The sequence below is a fragment of the Hirundo rustica genome, chromosome 5 (genome assembly GCF_015227805.2).
Source record: "Hirundo rustica isolate bHirRus1 chromosome 5, bHirRus1.pri.v3, whole genome shotgun sequence".
Lineage (NCBI taxonomy): Eukaryota > Metazoa > Chordata > Aves > Passeriformes > Hirundinidae > Hirundo > Hirundo rustica.
The window spans coordinates 31,918,291-31,939,430 of NC_053454.1; the positions used below are offsets into that span (position 1 = coordinate 31,918,291).

General features: G+C 38.5%; 1 protein-coding gene across 1 annotated transcript in view; it reads right to left on the bottom strand.

Annotated features, from left to right (window-relative positions):
- Positions 1–21,140, bottom strand: part of SNX25 (sorting nexin 25) — a 76,634-nt gene that overhangs the window by 4,915 nt on the left and 50,579 nt on the right. The window contains exons 8-15 of the mRNA XM_040065182.2: positions 18,732–18,863; positions 16,648–16,923; positions 12,309–12,464; positions 9,958–10,089; positions 5,022–5,162; positions 4,349–4,462; positions 3,672–3,836; positions 221–338 (exon numbers count right to left, since the gene is read on the bottom strand). Of these exons, the coding sequence (XP_039921116.1) occupies positions 221–338; positions 3,672–3,836; positions 4,349–4,462; positions 5,022–5,162; positions 9,958–10,089; positions 12,309–12,464; positions 16,648–16,923; positions 18,732–18,863 (1,234 nt within the window). The remainder of the gene's footprint in view (positions 1–220; positions 339–3,671; positions 3,837–4,348; positions 4,463–5,021; positions 5,163–9,957; positions 10,090–12,308; positions 12,465–16,647; positions 16,924–18,731; positions 18,864–21,140) is intronic.

Here is a 21,140-nt window from a genome sequence, read left to right on the forward strand (position 1 = left end):
TTGCAGATTATATAAGCATACATATAACATGCATTCTAGGTTATACTATAATTTTTTATGTAAGAATATTTAAAGTTTATTGAAGAATAGCTTGGTTCCAAACTGACCCTATAGATTGCAAGAATGTTTCCACTTATGGAAACAGCAAAAAAATCTGAATTAGGAAGTGCCCTACAGAGCCAAGAGATTCCATTAGCAATTGAGCAGGTTTACATCTTACTTCCTCTCAGTTCAAAAATCTCTCCAATCAGCATGAAACACGGTTCAGCAAGAGAGTCCTTCTTCCCATCCACCTCCTCTCCATAGTCTGATAGGTCACTGTCCTCTTCTGTTTCTTCCTAGGAAGAGAAGGACAACATGGGTATGTGCTGCAGTTCCCCAGCCTTCTTCCAGAATGAATTTAGTTACTGCCATGCTCTGGGGAAGAAGCACAGCCAGTCCTCTCAGAAAACAGCATTAGAGCCATAAACTGCTGCTGGCAGGATCTGGCAAACAGGAACCTCATTAGGGAGTTTGAAAACTCCCCATTGGACTAAAGTTATGAGGACATTGCACTGCTGCTGCTGGAATCATCATCACTGCTGTATCTTTTGCTTGCAGCCTTGCCCCAGCTAGCACCTCAGTGCTGTCTAGATTTTCAGAATCCACTGCCTATATTGCCCCATCAACACCAGCTGGATAAAAGAAAGCAGGTGATGTGAGAGTCCTGTACTGCTAAGAAACAGGTGAGAGCTGTAAACAGGAGATGGCACTCAACAGTGTTTGTGATTGCAAAGCCACCTCTGACACAACACCCATTAAAAAAACATTCAGGATGGGGAGCTAGCCAGCTGGAGCTGTTTGCAATGCAAACAGCTGGGAAGATAAGGGGAAAATCTGCCTGTTGCACAGGGAGAAGCAGGTAGCTGGCTCCCCAGAAGAACAGTGCCTTCACAGCTGAAGCCACTCAGTGGGATCAGGCACTAACCAGTTGTCCTTGAAGTAAGCTGGGAACCAAACCCAGTAGTGGAAAGGGAACTGGCCACTACGGAGATAAGCACCATTAATGAAAACTAGTTCCAGGCAGAAACACAATATTGTGATACTTATTGGCCTGAGCCTGAGGATACCCAAGCTCAGGGCACCAAAGGGAGAAGAGTTATTCAGATAGACTCCCAGATGACTGGGTTAAACCACCTCAATTCTGACAGTACCATCTATTCAAGAGTGAAGGGCAGACAGCAGGTTGTTTCTCACTGTCATGTAGATTGCTTCAGGATCAGGACTACAACACTTATCATTACTCACGGCAGCCAACACATCCCCCTTTGCTTTCTTGGATCTTCCCCTGCCAGTCTATGCTTCAAGCAAAGCTAAAGAGATGCAGACCAGACCTCTGCTGAGGCTGGTGCAATGCCCCAGTCTCTGGATGAGAAATGGTCAGAATGATGTGCAAATTTTCTTCTTCAGCCTAGTTTTCAGAGATATCAATCATCTCTTCCTTTTGTCCTCATAATTCGCTCATCTAATATTGGTTCATTTTTCTGCTACTCAGTGAATCTCCTGTCATTTAGAAAATGCAACAAGAACTGTAAATTCTTACACTACAGTACATTTTCTATCCAGTAAATTTATAAACCTAAAAGCCCTTCTTTTTCAAGATGATATCAACTGCATTTTTGCTCTGATTTAGTTTCAGTCCAGAGAGCTAAGAAATATGTTCTAGAGCTAACCCTATCCAATGAGTTGTATATATAAAGAAATTGCTGCAGCATGTCATCCTGAAAACAACATTCAAGAGGTAATATTGTTGCTCTAATGTATATTTGAAAAATGTGAGATGAGATGTAAAGGCAAAGAGAGGTGAATGAGACCATTCTCTACTACAAAGTCCAAAATACAAACTAAACCAGGAATTCTCTATTACAAAAAGAACACAGTTATACCTGCTTTACGTGTGGTTTAACACAACTAAATTCATCTATGACTGTGTACTAAATGTTTTAACCCCAGTTTAAGTGCTTTAGGAAAGTATCCAATATGCTATAAATGGGGCAAAATTGAGCTGATCCAAAGTGCTTACTGAGAGACATGGGAGTCCAGGAAACAGCAGAGCTAATCCCAGACTGCCTCACAATCCATCTCCCTCCATTTTATTTTATTTTATTATTTTCACTTTAAGACAGTTGTTTGACATACTCATTCAGAAGGTCTAACAGTTCCCACCATCTTTATTCTGTTACCTTCTCTTATGTGTAAGCTTTAGGAAAAGAAGGGAAGGAAGTTGGAAAGAAGGAGAAGAAAAAGGATGTTCTTTGTCTGCATTTGCACAGTGCCTGGCATAATACACTCTAGCCAAAATTAAGCTCCTAGTCCCACAAGTAATAAATAGTATTAAATTTAAACTCAGTAAGAAGTTATGTTCCAACTCCTCTGTTGCCACACTGTGGGCATTTTTTGCTCTTTTTTCAGTAACAGTTGCATAATTTCTGCTTTGTTTATTTGTTCTTTCTCCTCTCACAAAGTAGTACTAAAAATTCTCTTTCCTTCTCCTGTATTTCCTAACTATCTCCTCCCACACACTCCCATAATACAATATCTATGCAGTCTGGCTTTGCCTTGAGGAAGATTTCAGTTAAACAGCAAAATACAAATAGCTTCACACTTCAATGCTTTCATGCTACTTCTGCCTAACAGTCATTTTAGTGAAAGGCCTTTGGATTTTAGAACTCCAGTACTTCTACAAAAGTGTAAAACTAGTTTCTCAAGCTTTCTCTATATTTATTACTCTGAAATGAGGCACATGCATTCAGCATCTAGATGCAAACGCAGTATAATTTTGAAAAACATATATATATAAGATTTTCTTATTTCTGAGATGCAAGACCACCTTCTCCCTATTAGAAGGCTAGAACTGTACATACTCCCCAAACTCAAATTATCCTGCATAAGACCCATCCAATCCAGACAACTGCAGCATGTAAGAAATTAACTATTGCACATGAATTTTGTATAACATATAACTAAAAGGGGAATAGAAACTGCTCCTTGAATGTTGCATTATCTGAACATGAACAACACAGAATAGAGTGCCATGGAATTATGGTCAATTTATTCAATGACCTATTTTAGTCACTAATCTATTATTCATTGCATTTTGATAAACAATGGGATTTTATGGCTTAATAACAAATTCTCCAACTGGTTTGCCCACATAGGCTCCTGCCTGCATTTGCAAATTCCCACAGTAAGCCTGAACTATTTGCTAACAGTTTTTTGTCAAAACTATCTCTGCTTCAGAAGTTGTCCTGAAATTATTAAGGATACACAGCTCTTCTTGTCAAGAGAATATTTCCAAGTGAGAATTACTTTTACCTGCCAAAACCCCTCTGAAATATGCATGTCCAGAACTCAAAAAGTGGAAAAATAAACAGTCCCACATGAACTGCAATTTGCTTATTTGCAACAGCTTACACATTTGCCTATATGCATGTACCAAAAGATAGGAAACCTATTTTATTAATAAACATATTTTAAATTCATAGGCAGCTCTTACTTCTGACTCTTTGTTTGCTTACAGTAAATTAAAAATGACCTTTAGAAATATTGCCTGCCATTCAAATATTAATGACTCTCCCAGCTTACTTAGGATAAGTAATTAAACTTGGGAAGATTACTTTTCTACCACTTACCTCCTGATGAGAAAACAAATCACCAGGAAGTCGTTCTAGAAATGAGGAGAGTGAAAACGATGACTTCTTTCCTTGCACATCAATAACTTTGAGGTGCTCTGGGGAGGGGCTCAAGAAGGCGTAAAGTGCTTCACTCTGGCAGAGTCTTTCATCAGAGAGTAATTTCTATGAAATAAAAATAATGGCGCATCACAACACAGCAACACACCAATTAAATATTTCTTGTTTAGGAATGTGTTGAGGCATTCAGTAAAACTGATTAAGACACAGCTCAGAGGCAGAGTGAAAAACAAGTCTCTGTCTCACAAAGATTCTTTAAGAAGTTACTTCTAAAGTACTGGAACTAGTAAGAATAAAGCTTTTGATCTTAAACTTTCTTGTTTTATAACAATTTCTCATTTCTAAATAATTTGTTGTGAAGAGTTTTAGCTGAAAGTGGCAATTAAAGGATTCATTATTTATGATTCCTTAATTAATCAAAGTTTAAATTAACTTACGACTAGAGGAATGGTTACTATCAGTCAAGCACATCTCACCTTCAGGCATTTTGAACAACTTTGACATTATCTACAGTGTCAAACATTTGATCTATTTTTTCTTTCTTTAGGCAGTAGAGAGGCACCAGCTTCTCAATTCTCCTGCTTAGATATCTGTTGGGTTTGTATTTATTTTCTTACCTGCAGAAAGTTATTAAGCTGGTTCTTGGATTTCTCCATGAATTTCTGGTCTATGGATTTGAAGGGCAGCTTGCTGAGAGAAGGCAACTGAACTTTCTTTAATGACGGAAAACACTGTGTAGGAGAAAGGAGAGCTCCATTAAGATATATGCAGAGAAAAACAGGTGGCTCAGATTGGAAATGAAGAGACACCTTTTTGCTGTGATCTCCCTTCACTCCCCTTTCAAGAAAACATCTTCCCTTTCCCACTATGGGCTAACACATCTAAGCCCTTTCCCTTTACAGCACCATTATCTATTCCTTATCAGATAGAAAGGTTAAAGCACTATGAAAAAAAAATCCCAACCTTCTCTCTCCCCCAAAACTGTCATTTCTAATACTTCCCTAGAAGCCAGACATAAAACCTCATTCTTACAGCAGGCTCACATATGACAGTGCAGAGCATACACCATTTTGAAATGGGGTTAATCCAGTAAAACATTATAAATGGAAAGAAATTATAATAAACAAGTTTGTAAGCATCTGTCACAGAACAGAAATATGCAGATAGAAATCTAGCTCTAAAGGGCTAAAAGCCAAAAGGTTGGCATTAAAACTGGTAGCATCAAATTTGTATCATTCAGACAAATTTGGGCAGTTTGTATCTTTTCCCTCCCGTAGTCAGGATTCGTACCTCACTGAGTTTGCGGTGTAGGTTCTGAAACTCATTGAGCTTCCTGGGAACGGTCCAGTTCTTGGTTTCAGCTCCACCAACTTCTTGTAAACTGACCATGACAGAGTAACAGGGCACTTGTTCTCCATTCTCTTCTAAAACCTTGTGGGGGAAGAAAATCCAGGTAAGGTTATCTCTGTTGAAAGTAAACAGTGGAACATTTGAGCTGCCAGATGACTGGCTTGCAAACTCAGTCATCAGTCCCACGCTTCTCTTGAGATTTGAAAGCTACATATGGAGCAATTCCCTTAACGAACTAACCTTCACCCAAAATGCTGTGCCAGTCCTGAATCAGTCCTACAGCTAACCAGTATCACACCTTATATACAGTTTTGGAATGCTGTCCACCAGCAGTCAAGTCTCCCTGACGTCTTCTTCCAACAGCTGAGCATATTTTTTAAATTTTTAAGGTACCTACAATATAGCCTTGTGACTGCTCATCGATACTCCATCTCTCCTGTCTGCATTTACCTGAGCGTTCTCCCTTTATTTCTACCCTCCCTTCCCCGTGCTTCTGCTGAGGCTCACGCACACAGCAGGCACAGCAGCTCTTGCAGCTGGATCCTGCAACAGCCAGTGCTGTTCTGGGGAGATTTCGCTGCTCACTTGAGCTGTTCTCCTTGCACTTTGTGGTATCCATGCACTATTTCTGAGGGACTCACAACTTTACAAAAAATCCTAATGAATCCAACTAAAAGCCTCAGCCAGAGGAATAAGAAGCAATTAACCACATTGTGCAATTAGGAAAACTACAGCAAAGTTAAACATCTCTTCTTGAGGCAATGGCAGCAATGTGAGTGCACTGTTTCTTAATTTGATATAAGAATTGACATGGGAATTTCATCCTTATGTCCTATTGGTAGCAAATTTTTGCTTACTTATTTTGGGGAGACACCCAAATTGATTGTGAAAGACAAAGAAGGGAAATGCATAAAATATTTCACTCTAGCATGCTTGTCTCTATATACATGAAAATAATGAAAGGTAATTATAAAATACCACTCCCATGCTTTTTTTAAAGTTATATCTTTAAAGCTTTTTTTAAAAGAATATTTAACTAATCTAATTAGGATAAGAATAAACTTTAAAATTCCTATAATTATGACACCTTTTCTGAGAAGCCTGTAGAGATCTGACAACACAATGCTATTGATGAATAATTTGACAAGCAACTACATCACCATTATGAAAGCCATGTGGCTGAAATGTACCTTCATATTTTTAACTTATTCGGTGCTGTACACTGATAATATTCCCCATGATGCATTCCTCATAAAGCTGCACAAGGACCACTGGGAAGCCAAGCCTGAGGCCCAGATTTCACAAATCTCTGTCAAAACGCTGCAGCAGCACTCAGACAGAATACAAAGCACCAGCCTGAAAGCCTGCAAATGTGCCTGGTTGTCAGCGCAGCTATTTGCAGAAGTGCCTATCTCCTGCCACACTACTGCAGAACTAGATGCTTGAACAGCCTCCAAGATGCAGGTCAGAGAGACATGGTGCAGAACTGCAGGGATTGTCTGGGACAGTCCCTGCCCTGTCTGCCCTGAGCTAGATTGGATCTGTGTTTGTAGGTGACTCACAAACACCTCCCGGCTGTCATTTTTCCATACTATTTCAGTGCTGAAATTGCTGATTTGAGTCATGCCTATGATTCTCCATGCCAAATTTATTCCCAGGGCAGGGATTTGCATGTGTTGGGTCATCTGAACTGTAATTGTCAGGAGAGAGTCATCCCTCTGAAAGCACATTTTCAAAATGGGAGGACTTAGTACTCCTGCTTCAAGTTAGCATCTATGTGCAGAATCGTCCAAATTCCAATTAGATTTAGACACATTACAGCTGTTTTTTCAAGTACCCTCATATAAATATTGAAAATGTTCAGGATCTTCTTAGGAATGCAAAATTTTTATCAACTGAGGTACTTGTGAATTTGTTTTTCGAAATTAATGAGTCAACAGGAAAACAGAAAAATGTAATGTTAGGGGGTCTTTTAAACCAAGAGATCTAGTCCTCTGCTGTTAGCAGGCACCATCTCATACAATTGCTATCATGAGTGAATTCAACCTAGAGAGCCCCATTAGTCTGATTCTCCCTTTTGCTAAGTTAAGCAAACGAAAGTGCTTTCAGAACCACTTCTCATGGGAGAAGTTCCTCATTCAAATCCACCCTTCTCAAGGGACACGGCCCAGCACCTGCAAAGCGACAGTAACACTTCCTCATCTTGACTGGAAACTCTGCTCCTAATGTATTCAAGGGTTGCATTTACCCTTGACAGAGCTGCAGCCCACTCAAGATGAGCTGCACATCTGACAAGCCACCAGCATATCTGCTGCTTCCAGGCAAAAGGTGCTCCAAGGGTCAGAGCTGAAGCCCAGAGCTCCTGCTGAACACAAACCTTGCATCCCACACCGTGAGACCGCGCTTCTAATACTTCTACTCAAAAAATCATCCAGCTTTTTCCCAAGCTTCCTAATCCTTTTTCTACTCCTGCTTTCAGGCGCTGCCTGTACAGTGCCAAATACAGAAGGAAAATCACTTCCCTGTTCCTGCTGGCCACACAATTTCTGATATGGGCCAGGATGCATTTGGCCTCCTTGACCACCTGGGCACACTCCTGGCTCATGTTCAGACAACTGTCAACTGGCAGCCCCAAGTTCTTGTCCACTGAGCAGGTTTTCAGCCACCTCTTGTCCAGGTGTGTAGTGTGGTAACAAGAAACGTGCAATTTTTTTTTCACCTTATTCAGACCTACAAACTCAATTTTTTATGAAAGCAATAGATTTTCTAAAAGCTGTTAAGCTCTGCAACAGTCCCTTTCTTTGGGCAAGGGAGACAGAATGTCTGTTACAATATTAAATGATACAAGGCCACAACCATTAAAGAAAGCAGATCAAGTTAGGTTATTCAGCCCTAAGTTATATACCTGTCATGGGGAAGAGACTCACAGAATTACGCAGGTTGTTATCATAAGCCCCTTCATTCTGTATGTTCCCACTGTATTTTTCAACTTCTACCAGTTATCCAAAAGACTGAGTCTCCAAAGTAAGTTTTATCAGAAATATGAGCTACCAAAAGACATCTAGAGATTACATTATTTATACTGATTTTTTTTTTTTAATACAGTTCACACACATAGACTTAGTATATTTAAATGACTCGAAACGATAAAGACTGAAAGATTCAAGCTAAGAGATTACAAATGAGAGTTTGGACATGTTTTTTTTCCAAGACTTAAGTAATTATTGTTTTGTCATTCTCTGTTAACTGATTTAGTAAATCACTTTAAAAAGTCAGTGTCTCACCATTATACTTTCAGCTCACAATCTATAGCAAAATTTACTTTTACTAAGCTTTTCCGCTAAACAGTAGGGCCAAGGTTTTCTCTCTCTGAAATCACAGAGATCTATTCTAGGATTGGCAACAATGTATTTTGCAAATAGAAAGACTGTGTCACCTACTCATGTCCCCTGAAGTTATCAACTGCAGCTAGAATGTTCCCAAGCAATTAATTAACATAGAAAACTAAAACACCCATGGTTTTTTCCAGCCTACCTTTTGAAGCATGGAGCTGCAAACAGCACAATTAATCCAAGCCTATATTTAATTACCTCATCCAGTACTAACTAATCGGAAGTCATAGCTAAGGCAGCAAGCAATTAAAAGCCTCTTCCAACCTCCCTCTAGTTTAGCCAAACCACCTTCCCCTCTGGCAATCAGAGAGATGCTGGCCAGTTGTATATGGTTACATATGTGCAGTAAGCTGCCATTCTGCAGTTTTTCTGTACACAGAGTTTATCAGATTTTAAGACCAGGCTTCAAAAACTACAAATACCTCCTAAGAAGACATCTTAAGATCTTCTCAGTTCTCAATAATGTCACCTGCAAACAGCATTAAAACAAAACCAAATCCAGATGTTTCCACATGGAAAATTTGGTTTTAAAACTGGAACCTAGCATTTTTTGACCTGTTGGATTTCTTTCTTCTTTTACAATGACTTATAACTGTTGATAGACCTACCACTGGCTTGCAAGAGCTTAAGACACAACCAAATAAACTCCACAGCACGTATTTTTTTTCCTCCAACGAAGAGTTACCTCAAGAAAATTACTGATACTCATTTCAGGAACATTTTCTTAATGGCATACAAAGGCAAGTCATTAGAGACCCGATTAATCTTTTGTTCTTCATAGTGATACTGTCAAGGAGATTACTTATGTCAGCCTACACTTACTACATAACAAGCATTCACTGCGTTCTTCTTTTCATGGTAAGTGTTAATAGAGTCAGAAAATGGTAATATTTTTTGGTTTCATTAGAGTTTTTTACATGTACTCTACAGCTGTCTGCCTATGCCCAAATGGAATAGCAGGACAAAAAAAAAAAAAAAAAAAAAAAAAAAGGAAAAACTCCTCCAATTTATTCATATAAAGCACTTCCTTTCGGGGCATTCAAGCCCCTTGAAACTGTACAGCCATTAAATACAATAATACAAAATAAAAAAAGTATAAGCATCTTTGAGACATAGCAGAGAAACAACTGCACCCAAGTGAAATAGCATAGTAATATAGAAGGAGACTGTTCTCATGAAGAACAGTGCCCAAAGAGAGAAAATTACTTTACCCAGTGCCAAAACTTGTTTATGTACATGCAGGTAATTTTTATAACTCCTTTACAACAGTGTCTGAGGAATAGAAACTCTGTGTATGCATCATAGTAGCCACTGGGGAAACAGAAGAATTCAGAAGAGGTTACAGTTCTTTCCCCGCGCCCACCCTCCCAAGTAAATTTTAAGTATAAACAGACATAAGAAGAGTATCTACACATTTTTCTTCTGCTTTTCATGCAAATTTGAATAGACCCAGAAGATAAAAAGCCAGAAAAAAAATCCCCTACCTCTCCTGAGACAATGAAGGCTTTCCACATGCCAAGATTCTCACACCACCAGTCTGTTCTTGCAATGTGCAACTGAAGATCACTGTGCTCTCTCTCCATCAGAGTAATTTCATCCTTCAGCTTAGAAACAATCTGCAGAGGAAAGTTTATTCATTACAATTGTAGGAAAAAGCTTGTGCAGCACACAAACTTTATGTCTTTAGGGACACTGTTCCACAAGAAGAAAAGGTGCAAAAGCAGAGGGAGAACAATTCATGAGGATTAAAAAAAAAAAAAAAAAAAAAAAAAAATCACAAGTGAGAGAATTGATGATGCCTCATAAACTTCTGGAGTACACAGCAATCTTAAAGGTCAGCCCTCACACTAAAATAAAAAACAAGTTAGAAGTACAACCACTATCACACTACCAGTATAAAAGACAATTGAGATAAGATTTTATTACACATGATATGTTTTATGAGAATTTGAAACTGCCATTAATGAAATATACCTTACTGAAGACATCTTTATCATTTCAGGTACACATCATGTGACTGAAGAACCTGGGAATAGATTTAATTTCTAGGAATTTAACTATGTTAGAAATCATTCAGAAGTGAGTGATTTTGAGAAGGCAAGGATTTGGTATTGTGGAAAGTACAAAAAGTAGCCAAACATCCTGCCAGCAGACAGCATGACAAGAGAAGGTGGAAATACGCATAAGATGCGACATTAGAAACATGGCAAAAGCAGATTAGCCTTTCTCATTTTTAAATATGATATATCACCTAGCCTAATTTATCAGTTCACACCACAAGTGGTACATTCCACAGAGCTACAGGAATTCTGTCTTATTCAGAATTTTTGTCTCTTGTCAGATGTAAAATATTATCTATGTGACAGCTATATAACAATTTTATAGCAAATACCTCATCTTCAGAATAATTTCATATTTTACTTTATTTGCTATCAATGCTGAGTCTTCTCTGCAATCACCTTACATTGACTCCAGCAGCATCCAGGAACATTCAATAAATACAGAACAACTGGTAAGATTTTTTTCATAAGTAAACATCTGTTACATTTACAAACCAAATACTGAGACTTTATAATAATACTGGGTCAATTTTCGTCTTCTGTTTCAGAGAGTCCCCTTTTCCAAGACAAATAATATTTTAGAAACAAAAACATACAAGGAAAAAACCCCTACTTCAGTAGGGGTACAATCCCTGCCTCCCCAAGAGCCTAAATATAGAAAGAATATAGCTACATGGCTTCAAGAATGCAAAGGAAACACAGAACATTCATGTGAATATAAAGGTTTAGTTATATAGAATCATAGAAGGGCTTGGGTTAGAAGGGGACACCCCAGAACAGCTGCAAACATTTTCAGTTGTCTGCAGCACCCTCTGGCAGAAGGAAGATGTGGAAGGGACACAGGGAATTAAGCTAGCCAAAGTGGCCTCATTCTCTAGTGTGCACATCTTTCTCCTGGAGGTTACTGTGCCCAGAGCTGGGGCAGCACAGAATGAGTGGGGTGTCAACTCCTATTCAGACAAGCATCCATCTTAGCACCCACCCTGAGTGAAGGAAAGATGTATAAAGAAGCCAGATCCTGAGCAATGACTAATACCCAGGTACATTTTTGTCATCCTTAGCAGCAGGATTTTAGGAAAACACCTTGGCTACTTGTTTATCTTACCACCATCTACCATCTGCAACCAAGTCCCATTACACCTGATGAGACAAGCCCAACATCATCTGAACAACAGGCCTGTAATACCAACACAAATAAGTTGGCCCAAGCCATGTGCAAGTCACTTGCTTCTCCTGAATATATTCTCAGATTGCTTACCTGTTTCACTCTGCCAAGAGAAAAGGATATTTTTTGTTTGCCCTAGCTCAGAGATTTAAAGCTGCATATCCCTCAGATTTTTTCCTTTGATGACGGCGTGCTTTCTCCTAGCTCCTAATAAAGGAATCAGTCGCTCCTTGAGGTTTGGGGGTTTTTATCCCTTCGCTCGGGGAAGGATCCTGCCATGAGAGCGTTGTGCCGTGCCCTGGAGCCAGCCGAGGGCCCCGGAGCTGCCGGCGCATCCCCGGGCAGGGGCGGCAAGACCACGGGAGAGCTGTCGTCATTCCACGGCCAACAAAGCAAAACATATCGCAATCACAATTTTAGTTACAACAGCTTTTAGATATGGGGAGGGGGGATAAAATTAAAACTAAGTTGTGATTTCACCTCCTCTTTAACAAGTTGACTGAAATAACCATCTGACCCATCCAAAGTGTGACAACTGGATATTACACAATCATACACATATCAAAAAAAAAAATCAAATAAAAGAACTGAGGACACTAAAGCTACGTACCTTTTTGTCGGGTTTTGGTGAATTACAAATGGAATTTAGAGCCTGTTTCTTATACTCCAGCTTGTCATTTAGCTGGCGAAGTTTATTTACAGCATAACTGGCCTGTTCGTTAATTCTTGTGCTGCATTCCTCAGTAGCTTCTTCACAGCCTTGGGTCTAGAAATAGATGGTGGGGGCAATTGCTACATTAGTATGAGAAAAGAGAGTTATTCATAGCATGATAGAAGGTTTAGGCTGGAAGGGACCTTAAAGACCACACAGTTCCAATGTCACTGCTATTGGCATAGACACTTTCCACTAGACCAGACTGGTCAGAGCGCCATCCAGCCTGGCCTTGAACACTGCCAGGGATGGAGAAAGAGGTGGGTTGTTGTTTGCTCCATTAGTTTTTTTGTGTATAAGAACACTTCTTGATATCGATGAAAAAGTATAACAGATATTCCAACCATCAGATCCAGCATGAAATGTCAGTCTGTTGTAAAAAAACAAACCAAAACAAAAAACCCCAACAGACAAAGCCTCATTACCATTTCTACTACAGTTCTTTGGCAACTCACGGCAACTGTGTAAAAATGACCTTCAAGCTAAGGCTTTAGTGCAAATGAGAAGGTAGAGTTAAAGTTTGATTTAAAAGCAAAAACGGCTTAGTAGTCAGGATCAATATTCAGAGACATATAGAAAAGCAAATACTTAGTGCTAAGCTGAAAGATAATGAGGATGGAGCAACAGGGAACAAAACAAAACAAAAAAACAAAAAAACCAAACCCATATTTCTAAAAAACAGTCTTGCCTCCCACAAACCTTCACAAAACAGATTTGTCATCCTGCAGAACAATCTAAACCAGGTCCTTTAGCTTTCTACACAGATTTTATTGCTGTTTTTAGAAGTGTTAATAAAAATGTGTTAAAAGCACATATGCCTTATCCCAAATTCATAAATCATCTTCATATATTCATTCAGACAAACCAGTAGCTTTTTCCATCTTGTGTACTAGAGGCATGCAAAAAATAGAAAACTTCACACCTTTCAGTGACATTCTCCTTAACATCTGAAGTATAGCTCAGCCTCCTCCTTCTTACTGTACTTCCCCAAATAGACACGAAGACCTTGAGATCCAGCAAACAGCACTCCGCTTTTACTGCTGCCATGTTCAAAGATCTATGAGGTCTATTTGAGACTGAGTATATCTAAATTTATCTGTGGGAAGCTGAGTCTGTTCTCATGAACAGGGGTTCCATGTTATTGACGATATTCCAACTAAGTAAACTGTATCCTTATATCATGAAGAAAAAGCTAACAGAAGGAATTCTCATACTCTTGTAAATTCTGTGAGTTTTAGAGATGACAGTCCTATTGTAAATCACATAGTATCTTATGTCTTATTAAAAAAAAAAAAAGTCTGAGAAGAGGTAACAGTAGCAACAATAACTAATCTCCTTAGCATGATCCCCAAACATAATACAGAAGTCAGGAGTTCTAGGCTAAGAAATCCCTTTTCCAGCCCTGCATTTGTCTGCTATGTGGCTGAGTAAAAAGCTACTTTATCTATGCCCTGTCCTTTCTTCTGCCTATTCTGCATGGACTATAAACTCCTAGGGTCAGAAACCTGCCTCCAAGTATCATACAGACCTCAGCTCAGAATGTTGTGTTACTGTAGTGCCAGAAGACAAACAACAATAATTAACAATACGGGGTGATATTTAAAATGTGAATGTAAATAACCATATAAAATCCCAAACCTTGCATTTGTTGGGCGGTAAAGAAGGAATCAAAAATGCTATTTTCACCACAGAAGAATTAAAAGACTTTTCATATGAAGTTCAGTGCTAGCAATCAAAGAATTGCAATTAATTACAAATCAGTGAGGCTGTGCTCCCAGAGGTAGGCTACATGATTTCTCTGCCATTAACTTTTCAGACACTTAAAGCAAAAACCACTACTGAATCACTAGGTTTATCACAAGAATGCAATAACCACACAACCAAGTAACCTGTATTCAAAATATCAAATTTAACAAATAAACAACCACTTGAGTCAAAGCTGAGATCACAATAGATTGCGCTGTCCTCCCCTGATTGGTAAACTGATAACAGCTTCCATTTCTGAGTGGCACAGAACAGTCTGATTTTAGTGATATGACACATGCAGCACCAAGGCAATCAGCAGATTCTCTGCTCAAAGTGCTGGATGCAAGCACTGCCTGCTTCTGTATTTGTGCCTGTGACGTTTGTCCAAGTAGAAATACGTGGAGGTTTGTGGAGGTTAGTCCCGGAAACAGAAAGCGGTAACAGACTGGGAAGAACAAAGAGCGTGTTCCTCTTGCAGCAGAACCAGCAGTCCGGCCCTTTCTAGATTCCTATCTTGTGACTTGATTTTCTCCCATTTAACCAGGGCTCATTCTTTTGTCTTCATCTCCATGAGTGCATGAGATGGCTTTTCATCTATTCAGCTATAGCAGTGAAATTTATAGAAAACTAACATGGATGATGCCCACAGTGCCCCAGGAAGTGAGGACATAGACCCAAAACCCAAACTAAACCAAAACAAATCTATTTGCTAACAATATGTATCCCTCCAGAAACATCCAATTTCTAAGCTGTCATTTCTGATATATGGGGAAGAAAAAAACCCACAAACTTATTAGCCAGTACTGCATTTTCACCAAAATTTGGAAAAGCACAGGAAGCTTCAGAAAGACTCTTATAATTTTTTTTCACCTCAGAGACCCTGAAGTATGGCACAGCACCATTAGAACTGCTCTATTCAAGTGATACTCAAGCAGTGTATACAACTTCATACTTAATTTGTTGTTAAAAATGAAAAAAAAAAAAACAAACAATCTTCTTTGAAAGTTGTAAGCAGACTTGGCAATATATTAGTCTTTAATGTTTCATGGCTGATGCAGACTTCATATCTGGCCCATGCATGTCCAGGGACTCAGAGGAAGGACAGATGATGCTGATGTCAAAAATCCAACTTTTTGACAGCTACAGTAGATGTTATCAGACAGAGTACAGCTAGCCCCAAAGTGTTGTGTCAGTTTTCTTAGAGAAAACATTATTTGTGTTAGATTTTGGATAAAGCATATGAAGAAATTAGAAAGCACAATATTTAATGCTTCAGCAAGTGTTGGACAAAACTGCTAAGAGCAACTGTGCAAAGTCTCAGTGATTGCAAGCACAAGGGCACAAAGTCTTTGAATACCTACCACCGTCAACACAGAGCTGACTTAGCAGTGGGAAAATTAGAAAACATATTTTGAATATTTTATCAGGGAAAAGAATAGAGGAAAAAACAAACACTGAAAAGATTCGTCAAGCTCTAAAAGCACTCATTGCAAGTAAATTACTTACACCTATTCATCTCTGCAGATTTGCTGATCCACAAACTACAAAGACTAGAAAACTCACTTACAGAAATTAAAGTAATTTAAGCAGTAAATACAAAAGCCTTAGGTTCTAGAAAAACTGTTTCTAAAGAGCAGAATGTACATCAGCACTTCTGGATTCTGCTTATTTGTTTATTTAGATCTGGTTTTAGACAAACTGTTACATTTTATTGAACAAGTTCACATGCAAAATGAAGACATCCATGCTGATCTGAAGCAGCAGCCAGACTGAAAGAGACACTCAATAGTCTGAGACGTGCTCTTGTCAAAATGTTCTTGGATAAACACAACGCAGGTTCCCCTGACATGACTGATTTAGACAACTCAAGGAAAAAGCTTGCTCCAAGTAGAGTTTCCACTGGATTATTGCTTATGACATTTTGAAAGCTCTGTTTTAGTAGAGTTCCTGTGCTAGATTTATCTTCCAACATGGTCTATTAATATATTAATTAATCAATAAAAACCACTAAGATAGTATTTTATATTGTTTTTTCTTCTCTTTTGTGCAACTTTTAATACCTATTTAGTACCTAGGAAATGCATCAGAGGCAGGGACAATGTCTGGGCAGAAACCTACTGATGTTTCTGTGAGAATTTTTTCATTTAAAGCAGAGCAGCTGAGCTTAAATGAAGTATGTTTTGCATTCTCTGTTCCTAAGGAGCATAATGAAAGATGTGAAATACAGAAGGCTTAGGAATCTGAAATATCTACTTCAACTAAATTAAAATTTAAGAAGTCTGGCATTTTGTACCATTTTATTTCATAGAACATGTAAACAAAAAAGTTTTACCAGATGAAACTACAAGAGTGATGATATTTATAAATAAATGCGAAAAAAAAGAAGAGCAGTCCAAAGCTCAAGGACAGAAGAAGCTACTACATGCTTTTCTCAGGACAGTCTCTCATATCTCTTTAAATAGCAGTGAAAGAAATTGTCTGTGTCACTCACCACTTCATCTTTGTCCTCAGGAGTCAGCTGAGCAGAACTTCTTTCTTCTTCCTTCTTGACTGATTTCTCATATAAATCACTGACAATGAACGAAGGGTAGTATCTGTCCTTTAGAGTTTCATAAACATCTGCCTGAATTCTGTAGAATACTTCAATGCCTTTATTTCCCACAAGACTTTGCTGTATTTCCTTATAAAGGGATTTTTCCACAGGTATTTCTCTGCTTTCCACAAAAAAATTCTGGTAAATTTCACTCACCAGTTGAGGTATTTCAGCCTAGGAAACAAGTGAGAGGGAGGGAGAAAAGAATAATGAAAACATATTGAAAATACCAAGATGACTCAGGACCCAGGTGCACAAATTGAAAGATAATCAAGCTAATTTCCTTTCCAAATGTATGAGAAGACATCTGTAAACCTTTTACTGAGATCAAGTATACTGCCTGCCTGTGCACCTCTGCTAAGCAATCAATTTTACAAGTGTGGATATTTGTTAAGTGAAGAAACAGCTGTGTCCTAAAATTGCTAGAGCTTCTGCACCCACTCTTCTATGTCTATGTTCCAAAAGCTGGCATTAAAAGGAAGAAAGTGCTAGAGCAACAGTGTGGTCACCATTTTAAATTCAGATGGTAAAGCACAGCTGTATCTGTCTTCTGCTGAATATAATCAATTCACTTTATACATGATTATAATTAATTTGTGGGGGAAAAGGGAAAAAAATGAAACAAGAAGAAAAAAGCACAACTGAAGAGACCTGCACCTGTACTGGGAAGAGTACTGGGTATTTTACTGAGCACAGCAAAGTGCACAGGATGGAAATTTGCATCAATGAACAGGAAAGAGAGAAAGTTATGCAGCACAGTCCATGATCAGCTCCATAAAATACCATCTCCCTAAACAGGACAGAATTAAAAAGGGTTTATAAGGGTTTATGTTCTTACCTGCCTCATCTGACAATCCCACAGCCATATGACTGCAGAACACTACCTTTTTGTAAACTGCCCCTGTAGATATAGCCATGTTCATATGTACATACATATTGTTTTGAACAGAGTGAGAAAAATCACAGCTGAGAGGTCATAAAATGATTTATAGTACTTTTTTCCAATCATGAACAGTTTGCAAATCAAAACTGATTTACAGAACTCTCTTCACATTGCCTGAAAAACCATTTTTATCGACATGCTAGCTTGAGTTGGTTGGTAGTCATTTCTTCAGATTGTTTTAATGGTTCACTACTCATACTCTACAATTTGTCTCTCTGCTTACAGGATGTTTTCCATTTGACTGGAATAAGAACAATAAAATTATAGTGAACAAAAAGTAAACTGATAATCAATAATTAAATCTGTATTTCATGCTCGCGTGAATCCTGGAGGTTTAATTGCTTAGCCAAAAAATCCACCACACTGGTCATCAACAGCAAATTTGTCCTCTATACCATCACTTCAGGGTACTTGTTGTAATTTTAGGTGCTATCCCCTATCGTTGTTTCAGAGTTCTAATCCCTACTTTATTTTAGCCAAAATTACAATATAGCATTGTTTCTTCCCTCTATCAGCATTGTGGCATTCCTGGAGAAATTTGGCTGCTACAGATTAGGGAGATGTCTTTTAAAGCAACACTTCTCTTCCAAAAGGATTTAAGAACATAGATACATAATTTCTTTGTTTTGGATTGAATGGGCTACCTGTAATTGGTAAGAGGAGAAGCTCATGTACAGACTATCCAACGTGTTTCTGGGTTTCACGTGAACTGATACAACTAAAGCCTGCACGTCTTACTGCCTGTTTTTTCTCTGGTGGAGGGGAAAATAATTCTACTACTTTTGCGTATCAAGTATTCCTTTTAACAGATGTTGTTACACCAACCAACAACAAATCATCATCACAATAGCCCACAAATTTTAATCACGATATTATCCTCAAATATTGACATGAAGTGGTTAAAAAAAAAAAGCCTAATTGCTTAGAACCCATCCTGTGGTATTAATTTTAAAAACATTAAGACATTTCCTAACATCAAAATAACAAAAAAGAGTATCATCAATATACAAAGCCATATAAGGCTTGCAACTTCTTCCACCTTGTTAGCATTCTTCAGACTCTCCACAGACTCCCAAAGGCCAATCAAAGCCATCTTGTCCATCCTCTCCATGTAGATCCGGAAGTGCTCTCGGTATGAAGGGTTGGCCAAAATTTCTTCAAACTGAAGAATCTGAAGAAAGGAGAACTAAGAATAAAAACTGGGAAAAATGCCTAGTTCTAACTCCTTTCCTTATCGGGAAAATCTTTTCACTGTGCATTCCACAATCATATCCTACATTCAGCTACGCAGGACTTCTACAGTAATAGTTCTGCTTCATTAAAAAAAAAAAAAAAAGAAGTTTTAAGTACTTAGAAGATAAATTCATCTATGCTTCTCTCAGACAGTAAATACCTCCACATCCTTCTGATCAGGATACATTTCGAAGAACTAAGATGACAACTCACTCGTCAAAAATTTTGCTTTCAATGTTCCTGCAAAGCAGAGGAGCCAAGCTAAAAGCTAAATGATCTGTTCTTGTTCCAAACACCAGCAGTTTCCATACCACAGCCCACAGAGCTTTGAGATGTATCTCAATTATTCCCAAAGACACAGAGAAAGATGGAATACCTTGGCTCCTATGGCGTTTGTTGGCCAGTTCCCACTGTTATTGAAAAACATCTATCAGAAATGCAGTCAGGAACGAGTATGTTCTGTGATATAATGCTCAGGACTTTTCCTGAGTGAGGACAGCATACATCAGGCAGCAAAGGAAATGAAACACAGACTTCCTGTACCCATACAGATATGGCAGCCATTAAGAAGTTGCATTAAAAAGCCATTATCACTTCCTTATCCTCTACTATTTTTGTGAATCCAGGCCTTTTCTTTGAGACAAAAACCTCAAAACAGAACACTTCCCTGACAAAACGATCAGAACCTCCCACACTGAACAAAATGAATAACCTTGTCTTTCTCTGAAAAATAGGACCAATTTTCCAAATACCTCATCAAAACCAAGCAACCTTTTCTCTCCAAGCCCCCAGTCTTGCAGCTGAACCAGTTTTCATGTCACTTATTCAGTGCCATTTTTATATCACCAGGAAGCCAAACACACTACCCAGAACAGTCTTAATTTCTTTCTTCGTCTCTCACAGGCACCAACCAACTCACACTTTTTTCTTTGAATAGAAAAGGTCCTTAAGCACTGGCACAAATGAATCTTCCTATGACTTTGCATTTATAGCAAAGTTTATTTGGTATGGAGCAAGATGTGAACTCTGAGGCCTTAATAATTTCTCTAATATGGGTTTTCTGATACATAATAATAATGTAGTTCTAGTCAGCATCAGAATACCTCCCTTTCCAGGAATGCCACTTGTTTTCCTAAACCTAGCACCTGTGAACCTCTACAACCAAGTTATGTGTAGGAAAAACAGTTTCCTTGTCTCAAGCTACACGTGAGGAAACCACTTCCACGGGCACATATACAATTACTGGCACTAAATCAGTGCCTTAACGAACCAAGCTAAAGGTGGTTCTTTAACAACTGCAGTCAATCATGTTTTGTCTGAAACAGCTCCCCAAAATTTTGGGCAGTGTTTAAGTAAATTATACTTGTCTCGTATGAAATGCTCATTTGCATCTTTAAAGTTCCACTATGACAATTGTGCCATTCTTCTCTTTATCTTTTACTATACCAATATCTCCTGGACATGACTTAGCTCATAGCTTTAAAACTATTTAGATATATGAGCATCTGCCTTCAAATGCTCACTCTATAAACCTCACTGAAAAGCAGAGAGTACCTTATTCAAGCTCAGCTTAATACAGAAATGGTGATCGGTCTGTCAAAAAGAACAGCACACACATGGCAATTTAAAGGCCAGTCTGTGATTTAGCCTCATTACTGTGTCTCATCATATTTTCTATTCAGTCATTTTACCAAGGATAGTGATTTAACATACAAGTGTAAGACGGTCTTTCAGACCCTTGAACAGATGCTTTCCCCATCTCAGGGACTGTCAGCTCTGTAAATAATAGCAGAGTTAGTAAATCACAACAAGGGGCGTGCGCTGTCACTTCTTGAGTGAGAGGTCACCTTACTCTCCATGTTTCTATTATCCAAGCTATACCCACTCCAGCTGCCAGCAAGGAGGGTAACTAACAAACAAACCCCTCAGAAATAAATGGGAGTAAATGCTGCTGCAGGGAGCAAGGCAAATGCACCCATCTCTCCCACCTAACAAAGCACTGCACCAGTGCCCCATGGTAATCAAAGCACTGGTGCCTAGCAACAGTGTTACACAAACCTCCTAATAGATATCTTGCAAACTAAAACAAATAAATTAACGGGCAGAAATGAGACCTCTCATATGTTTTCTTGATTTTTCTTTAGTCTGGATTATCCTGGAATTATTAAATATGTTACTGGTGCTATACTAAAAACATTATGTTACAGCTGCAATG